Source organism: Glycine max, chromosome 4, assembly GCF_000004515.6.
Source record: "Glycine max cultivar Williams 82 chromosome 4, Glycine_max_v4.0, whole genome shotgun sequence".
NCBI lineage: Eukaryota > Viridiplantae > Streptophyta > Magnoliopsida > Fabales > Fabaceae > Glycine > Glycine max.
This window is the reverse complement of record NC_016091.4, coordinates 15385891-15395779: the sequence shown is the minus strand read 5'-3', so window position 1 is coordinate 15395779 and position 9889 is coordinate 15385891. Positions and strand designations below refer to the sequence as shown.

At 34.7% G+C, this 9889-nt stretch overlaps 1 protein-coding gene across 1 annotated transcript; it reads right to left on the bottom strand.

Annotated features, from left to right (window-relative positions):
• Nucleotides 1–4966: 4966 nt before the first annotated feature.
• Nucleotides 4967–8137, bottom strand: LOC100785984 (ETHYLENE INSENSITIVE 3-like 1 protein). The gene is made up of 3 exons (XM_003523859.4): nt 7716–8137; nt 6784–7057; nt 4967–6640 (listed from the first exon to the last, which is right to left on the bottom strand). Exons 1-3 carry the CDS (start codon nt 8135–8137, stop codon nt 4967–4969), a joined length of 2370 nt encoding a protein of 789 aa, XP_003523907.4.
• Nucleotides 8138–9889: the final 1752 nt, after the last annotated feature.

Here is a 9889-nt window from a genome sequence, read left to right as displayed (position 1 = left end):
CTAGGATTGTGGAATCAAGAAATGTCAAGTTTCTTGAAAATGACTTGATCAGTTGGAGTGATCATTTGAGGTACTTAGGTTCTAAAATTTATTATATAGAGTCTCAACCTTTCACATCAAGTGAAAAATTGGTTGTAATATATACCCCTCAAGTTCAAAGGGATGATGAACAACACATGACTAGCATTCCACAATCTGTTGCTGATAATCCAGTAGATCAAGTTGATCATCAAATTCCTAACAATGATGAACAACCAGCTAAACAACATGATCCCCAAGAAAATGTTGATGCAGCATTAAGGAGGTTTACTAGAGTAAGAAAATCAGTTATTCCTAGTCATTATATTGTATATTTGCAAGAATTTGACTATAATATTGGAGCTGAAAATGATCCCGGAACTTATGATCAAGCCATGAGTTGTAAAGAGTCAAATTTATGGTATGATGCCATGAAGGATGAGATGAATTCCATGCAGAGTAATGGAGTTTGGAACCTTGTAGAGTTTCCTAATGGAGAAAAGGCCATTGGCTGTAAATGGGTCTTTAAGACCAAAAGGGATTCATTAGGCAACATTAAGATATACAAGACAAGACTCGTTGCTAAGGGATTTACTTAAAAAGAAGGAATCAACTACACAAAGACTTTTTCTCTTGTATCTAAGAAAGATTCTCTTCGTATTATCTTGACATTAGTTGCTCATTTTGACCTTGAATTGCAACAAATGGATGTAAAAACAACCTTTCTTAATGGTGATTAAGAGGAGGAGGTTTATATGAAACAACCTAAAGACTTCTCCTCTAGTAGTGATGAGCATTTGGTTTGCAAGCTTAATAAATCTATATATGGTTTAAAACAAGGCTCCCGTCAGTGGTACCTTAAGTTTCATGGGATAATTTCTTCATTTGGTTTTGATGAAAATCCCATGGATCAATGCATATACCACAAGGTTAGTGAGAGTAAAATATGTTTTCTTGTTTTATATGTAAATGATATTTTAATTACATGAGGTGAAAAAATTTCTCTCTAAGAATTTTGACATGAAGGATATGGGTGATGCATCTTATGTCATCGACATTAAGATTCGTAGAGATAGACCTCGAGGTATTTTAGGTCTATCACAGGAAACCTATATTAACAAAATTTTGAGAGATTTCTTATGCAAGATTATTCACCAAGTGTTGCTCCCATTGCAAAGGGTGATAGGTTTAATTTGAACCAATGCCCAAAGAATGACTTTAAAAAGGAACAAATGAAAAACATTCATTATGCTTCAGTTGTTGGAAGCCTCATGTATGTTCAAGTGTGCACAAGGCCTGACATTGCTTTTGCAGTTGGAATGTTAGGAAGATATCAGAGTAATCTAGGTATTGACCATTGGAGAGCTGCTAAGAAAGTGATGAGGTACCTTCAGGGGACCAAAGATTGCATGCTTATGTATAGACAAACAGATAATCTAGATGTGATTGGTTATTCAGATTCCGACTTTGCTAGTTGTGTTGACTCTTGCAAATCAACATCTGGGTACATTTTCATGATGGCTGGTGGAGCTATTTCATGGAGGAGTGTTAAAGCAGACTTTGACTGCTATTTCTACCATGGAAGTTGAGTTTGTCTCTTGTTTTGAGGCTATATCACATGGTGTATGGCTTAAGAGTTTCATTTCTGGGATGAAGATAGTTGATACTATTTTAAGGCCTTTGAGAATTTTCTGTGTGATAACTCAGTTGTTGTCTTTATGGCTAAGAATAACAAAAGTGGAAGTCAAAGTAAGCATATTGACATTAAGTACTTAGCCATCAGAGAAAGAGTAAAAGACAAGAAAGTGGTCATTGAGCATATAAGCATTGAGTTAATGATCACTGATCCTTTAACTAAGGGCATGCCATCGTTCAAATTCAGGGATCATGTAGAAAGAATGAGACTTGATTCCACTTTATGATTGTATACATACAGGTTAGAGTTGAAGCTTTTATATTATGACATTTTCTCATATTCAGGTGCACATTGAGTTACTTGAGAAAAATTATGTTTTGGACCAAGAATAAACATTGAGTTTATTCATTAAGTTTTATTACCACTCTGAGTATACTACTTAAGAAATTGAGCATATTGTAATACATGGATGATATTACTCGTTATAAGAGAAACTATCACTATGATGCGTATATTCATTTCTTAAGAAGATTGAGCATTGAGATATTTTAGTCATTGAGTCAAAATGTTTGTACCAAGTGGGAGAATGTAATAATTTGGTCTATATGTTTTGGAAAATGAAATGTTTCATCAATTTTGGAATTGAGAAGCCAAATATTGAACGGCTACTAATGGGTGGTAATGACCACTGATGAGTGATAATGGCTACTAAATGCATTCTTGATGGTAGAATGCCTATATATAACACATGTATTTGGTCCTTGAGCTCACCTCTTCTAATTTCGTTTGATACACCATCTATAGAGAGAGAGAGAGAGAGAGAATTTGGAAGAACCAAAACAAGACAGATCTTTCATGACAATGGTTAGAGGTACATTTTGATTTTTGTTTTTCCGCATTTTGTTAATGACCTGCGTTTTGTTTTGTAGTTTGTAACATCACAAATTAAAAATTCTAGTCTAACATTTGTCACACTTTTTATACTTTTGAGGACTAAATTTTGTATTTTCATCTTTTAGGAATGCATTTGTCTGCGAATTACACATTTAGGGACAAAAGTGGTTATTTACCCTATATTAGAACTTTTAAGTTACTTGTTACAATGAATATTTGTTGAATAACCAATAAACCCATTATAAGTGCTAAGAAAATAGAATGAGAAACTAAACATGAAATTTTGCTCCCAGTGTACCACACTCATCATTCTGCTGCAAGTAACAATTTATGTAAAAAAAGACAAGAAGAAATAAACAGGGAAACAATTGAGCCTCAAATTATATATTGTCAATGATGGACCATGCACATAACTTGTAATATCATCCACAATCATTAATTAAAAAAAATGATCTTTCAAAGTAATAAAGAATGCCCAGATAATCAAAACATGAAAGTAAACTTTGGGTTTGAATTTAAAACTCAAATCTGAGCAACCAACTAGCCAGAGAAAATAGAAGATTAAAACTTTCAAATGTAAAATATAATTTTGAAATGATCAAGCAAAACCATGGGAAAAAGCAATGAAGGCGATGTGTAGCAAACAAATCCATTGGCAAAAATAGAGTAGCCAACGCTTACACTCCGAGGTGACAGGTGGCAAGTGGCGACGAAACTGGGTGGCGACAGTGTGATCTGGGGAGAAGTGAATGATGCGGTGTGGTTTAGGGCGAGAAGTGAAGTGAATGAGTTATTTGAGGGCTTGAGCTTTGAGGGAGACTGAGTTGTTAAGGTTTCTTAAAATATAAGGATAATTTTGTAATTTCCTCGGACTGGGGACCCGCGGGACGAGGGGAATAATCCTCATCTCCATCCCCACCGTGCCTGCGGGGAAATATTTATCCCCGTTCTTGTGGGGGGAAAAATCTCTATTTGTGCGATCTCGAATAGGACAATCCCCGCGGAAATTCCTGTTTATGATACAAATTGACACCCTTAATCCTCTCCCCTATTTATTTCACATACTTACCTTAATTATCTGTTTATAATTTCTCTTTTTACAAGAAAATTATACTACTCCTTATTATTTTAATTTTTTTTGTTGCTTCTTATTTTTTAATAAACGTTCAAGAGGTTAGCGGGTTATTATAATGATTAATGGCCTGCCTTTAAAAGCAATACCGTGACTCCATTTTATTTTGGTCAAAAATAATTTTTTAACAACATGTTTACACTATCATGCGGTTTCTTTGAATGGGTTGACACATCAACAATATTATACAACTTTTTGTTGTAATTGCCATTTAAAGTTTAAAATATTATATGTAATTTTTTTGTTATAATAGCCCTTTAACATTTAAAATAAAGGAGAAAGAACAAATAAAAATAATAAGGAGTGAATTTTTGCAGTAAGAAAAGAGAGATTATAAACAGGCCTATGTGAAATAATTACGGGAGAGATAGAATTTTTTTCTTCCAGAAAACATAATTAATTAACTTCTGAAAATTGGTTGAACTGGGTGATTAATGATACCTGTACACAGGATAAAAAAAACCTTTAAAGAAAGCATGCATGTCGCCCGAGAACTGGTATCATAACGGAAGCAACCTTCTATTCTTCCTTTGTTATTTTCAAATCATATTTAATTCTCTCAACGAATATATATAATTAAAAAAAATTATGCATTATCCCTGTAAATAAGTTTCTCCCACCCTTGGAGGTTGGTGAAATTGGCGAAAATGTAATTAAATAGCCACCACGATAAATAGCATGAATGCAAGATAGAAGAACATACACACATAAATTAAGACACGAACAATACTTTATTTGCATAACCAAGCATAGCATGTTTCGACACTAAGCAAGACCCCACTCCAAGACATGCACTAACAATCATTCTTCATCCTTAATACGTAAAAAAGGACAAGTACCCTAATTTTATTCGAAATCAAAAGGTTCCCCCACACAATACTATGCATTACTAGATGAGACACCTCTAAAGGACAAACAGCTTCCTTCAACGGTAAATTACCCGTTTTAACATCCACTCTTTGTCAAATAGACTCTTGTAGTTTCAGTTTTGGCAACTATATAACCCATTTTAATTTGTAATATGTGGCAAAATAATCCCCCATCAATAGTTCCAATTCCAATTAATTACTCATAATTTTCAACACATGTCGAGATATGAAGCAAAAATTGTAGTAATTGGCCACATGTTTAAAATTTCAAGCAATAAGTTAATTTGCCATAGGGACTATTTAGCACTCATAATGGAAGCTTAACTTGAAAAGGCCAAAACCAAAACCACAAAGGAGTCTATTTATAAAAAGAGTGAGAAGTTAAAAGAGGTAATTTACGAATTGTACCTTTTTCTCTTAATTGTATAGCCAAAATAAATCCTGGCTAGGTGCTTCCAACAGAGAGTCCATAAAATCAGATTGGGAGTTATTTGCATCCCATTCATAGGAAGAAGGATCCATTGATGTTGATGTTGAAAAATCTCCGTGCACTTCAGCATTATTCAGCTTGTAGCCACTGGCACCACCATCAACCCTTTCACCAACGAAAGTACTCTTATCAACCTGGGGCTGAACATTTTGCACCTGCTGCATGTTTTGGCTTCCTAGAGGAGGAACAATATTGTTCATGTTGTTGGTGTTGCCAACGAGATTATTATTCTTGTCCACAGAAACCCTTGCACCAAAGAAATTCTTGTCCACCTGAGGCTGAGCATTTTGCAGCTGCTGCATATTTTGGCTTGCTTCTAGAAGAGGATGAACATTAATATTCATGTTGTTGTTGTTGTTGCCAAAGAAATTAATCTTGTCCAAAGAAACCCTTCCACCACCAAAGAAATTTTCGTTATCCACCACCTGAGGCTGAAGAACATTTTGCACCTGCTGCAGGTTTTGGTTTCCTAGAGGAACAACAACACTCATACTGCTGCTGCCAGCACCACTAGTGGAATTCTTCTGCTGAAGAACATTCATGTTGTGCATCAAACCACCAGACCCTTTTTCTCCAGAATTGTCACTGATAACAGTAAGAGTCTGGTTTTGACTCACAGTTGGTGCAGCATTGTGCCTAGGGTGACCAATAGTAAGAGACTGATTTTGAGTCATAACTGGTGCAGAAATGTTCATAGGTTGACCATTAGTAAGATTCTGAGTCTGATTCGGATTCACAACTGTTGCAGCAGTGTTCATAGATTGACCAAGAGGCACATTAACATTACTAGGGTTTCCACTTCCAACCTGAGAAGAGCTTGAGGCTCCACCACCTCCAACCACTTGTATAGTGTTGTTGTTGTCTTTGTTCCCATTATTGTATCTGCATGTCAGCTGATGATTGTTCCTCACATTCCTGTCACTGAAACCAAAGCTGCTCTCATGATAAGGACACTGAGGGCTATGGCAGGAATAGGCGTCATGAGGAATTGTGATACCTTGAACTTCCTTTCTCTTATTAGCACCATGACCTAGTGCCACAACATTGCCATTGTTCACTGCAACCATACTATTATTATCGCTAATACCATTAACAACATTGGTAGTTATTGGTGGTGGATTATTTTGCTCCCCCAGGAAACTTCTACCATCACCATTACCAACATTGCTTGGTGGTGTTGGACTATTCTGCCCCCCAAGGAAATTTCTAGCACCACCATTAGAAACATTGTATGCTGGTGGTGGGTTATTTTGCCCCCCAAGGAAATTTCTAGCACTTCCACTTGCTAGAAGCATATTATTATTACTATGAGCAGCAACATTGAGAGTTGGCGGTGGGTTATGACTACTTTGGCCACCAAGAAAGTTCCTAGCACCATGAATCTCATTGGGCCTTCTAATAATTGGTTGGGGTGGGAACAAATGAGGGTGCAATCTTCTAGCAAGGGTTTCTTCACGTTTCATCACAGCACTCCAAACAGAAGTCTCCTTAGCAGTGAGCTTGTCTTGAAGAGTCCTCGAGTGGCGCACGATGTTGTTGATCTTGGTGACGTCAGGGGAGATGTGCTTGATCACTGCAGTGAGCACGCTTAACTTCCATGCCTAAACTAACAACAACTAGCCATTAACATTTATCTATAAAATAATTAAAAAACAAATTAACATCTTTCACACCTAAATTAACAACAACTAATTAACTATTAACATTTGTTGACAAAATTAAAAAAAAAAAAAATCTTACACACCTTCTTGAGGTCATGGGGCTTCTTGTAGGGTGGTGGGCCCGGGTCCTCGGAAAAGCCCAGCTCAGGCCACCAAATCTCAAGTCCAGTGGGCCACCAGGGTGGGGCAACACCCTTGTCCAAAGGGTACCTCCTCTGGGGTGGATCACAGTGCTGCATCAGACACGACAAGAGTGACCCTAGGGTTGTGTCTGGGAGATCACTCAAACGGTACGGTGATGCTGGGTCTCCACTGAATTCATTAAGCAGGTCATCTAACCCACTTTCTTCATCATACCTAGCACACCAAATCCATAAAACATGTAAGGAAAGATTATAAATAAATAAAAATTCAATACATATAATTGTATTGCTAAATTATTGTACAAAACTTAGATGTAGTTATTAGAGTTCCATTCGCGTAATAAAGATTTCCATTAAAGTTTAATATAGATTGTCAAAATAAATAATGTGTTTTGCCTATTATATTTGTATGCATGTAACTACTTTAAATTGGGCCTTGATGTAAAACAACGTATACAGTTCTCACACTATATCAAATAATCTTTCAAACAGTGAATAGAAGAATCTAATTGTAATAAGAGAAAGATGCACTATTTAACACACTTTTATTATTATTTAAAATTAATTAAAAATCACAAAAATTTATGAATTCTATTTCTATTTAATGAGTTTTTTTTCATAAACTTATAATTTTTAATAAATTTTAATTAATAATAAAAAATGATTAAAATGAACTTATTAAAAAATGTATTACTAAGTACTAACATTCTCCTATAACAATAATAGGAATTAGAAAGTTAATCAGGAAGAAAAAAAAAATTCAACAAATCCAAAATTTACCCAAATATCTAATAAGAATTTACTTTATCATCATGTCATATTATAAAGTCAACAAATTTTATTAGATGTGTGTATATCTAAAAAGTTTTTACCTCAGCATTGCAGCAGGACCATTACGATCAAACTTGACCCTTTCCTTCCACCAACCACGAAGGTTATCAGAAGCTCCACTCACTGGCTTCCCCTTCTCAGGTATGATGCCATAAACAAAACCCCTTACATCACAAACCTCCATCATCTTCAGCATGTTCTTCAGCACAATGTCTTGTGCACGAGTCAAGGCCTTCTTCTTCATCATCTCCACCGTTTTCCCTTGCTCTCTCTCCTTTCTCTCATCCTTAAGCTTCCTCAGCAGCATTCGGTCTCTCCACATCCTCGTCTCGAGTTCCTCGATCGTTAACTCTTGTTCTTGGCCATTCTCTTCTTCTTCAACCATATTTAATCCTTCTTCAATGGTTCTCACTGAATTGTCCAAGAGATCAATGGTCATGTTATGATCACCCATATAGTCCATTACTTGTGATGACTTTTCTTTCACTTTTCTGTGAAACAATGTATACAAAAATTAAAAAAGCTTGTTATATGATTAACCATGCATTGTGGTGCGTACATCCCTCTAAAAACATTTTTTAAGCCCAGGAAGTCATCATATAAAGAATAAAATGAGAATAAATTTTTAGAAAATGTAATTCTTCTTATTTCTTACACAGTGAGGATCTATGCGTTGTCGAATTCGTTTTACTGAAAAAATAACATATAACTAATTATCAGTGGAAAACAATTACACTATCAGTTGATGAAAAATTATAGGAAATATGATTTTTAAATTAATTATTATAAAACTTAATAAAATTATTATAAATGATAATTTATGACTTAAATAATATGTTTCTTACAGAGTTTAAATGACATGTTAGGGGATAGAATATTTACTTTATATTAATTTTAGAGGGATAATTCTCTTTATAGGTCTTTTCACATAGAAGACAGACAAGAAAAGGAGAGAAAGAAATGCGAGGGTGTGATTGAAAGAGATAAAAAAAAATGTTATAAAAATTATTATATAATTTTATTATATGAACATAGTATCTGTAAATAATAGGGATGTACAGATTTAGGCAGAGAACTTTTAGAGTGGCCTTATACAAATTCAATAGTGTAGGAAAATGTGAAATTATTTTCTCTATACATAAAACATATCGCAACCCGTTTACTTATTAAATGAATTTTTTTAACCACAATAGAAACCAGTAAAATAAAAGGGCAATTTAACAGATCGTGCTTTCTACCACAAATAAATCAATCATCATGCTAATAAAAGATCTGAAAAAAAAAACTCTTACTTGCATAATTAATTACATGGTACTAGTCAAATGTTTGCCCCCCCCCCCCCCCCCCCCTTTTTTTTTCTGAAACAGATGGCACAAACAAATGTATAGATACAAAGATGGTCAATGGAAAGAAAAAAAAAAAAAAGAAGTTGCTCTAGCATTTCACGTCTCAAACTCATTATCAATGGTGTCTCTGATTGATGCAAAACTCGTAAAATTGGGTGTGGTACAATAAGATTACTCTGAAATGCTAGCCATGCAATATTTGGGGAAAAACACATGAAAATGAAAATAAAGAAAAGCAAGAAGACTTAACATCTAGACATTTTTTTGTAGTAAACCAAAGTACAAATGACAAATGGAAACAATGAGAGTAATGAAACACAAATTGCACACAGAAAAATGTATGAACTATTTCCCGCATGTGAATTTTTCAGTTGAAAATGGCTATATACGCAATTTCGATGATAGAAAGTGATTTTTACTGTTTTCTTAATTAAAAAACAATTTTGCGATTCTTCCCGGTCAAACTGAACTGAATCAAGCAAAAAATAAAATACTAAACAGAAAATGGAAGAGACAAGAAATTAAGCAAAGTGGTGAAAATTAAGCATAGGTTGAATCATACCAACAGCAGTTGAAGGATTCAATGGAGGACAAGGGGATATGGTTGAGTAATTGAGAAGGAAATGATTAAGCAAGAGAGTGACACAAAGGGAAGTGAGCATAGGAGAGAAACATAGATAGACATCATTGTCACAAGCAAACTAGTCTTATTTAGAAAAGAAATTATGGAAAGTTAAGCTCTTATAGTAAATTGTTAACCAACTGGAAAGAAGGCTAGACAAGATCGATGAATATGCTATTTAGTAAAAAAGCAAACTAAAATTAACTTTAAAGTAAGGGGGTTGTGACATTCTTAGAATAAAACTTAT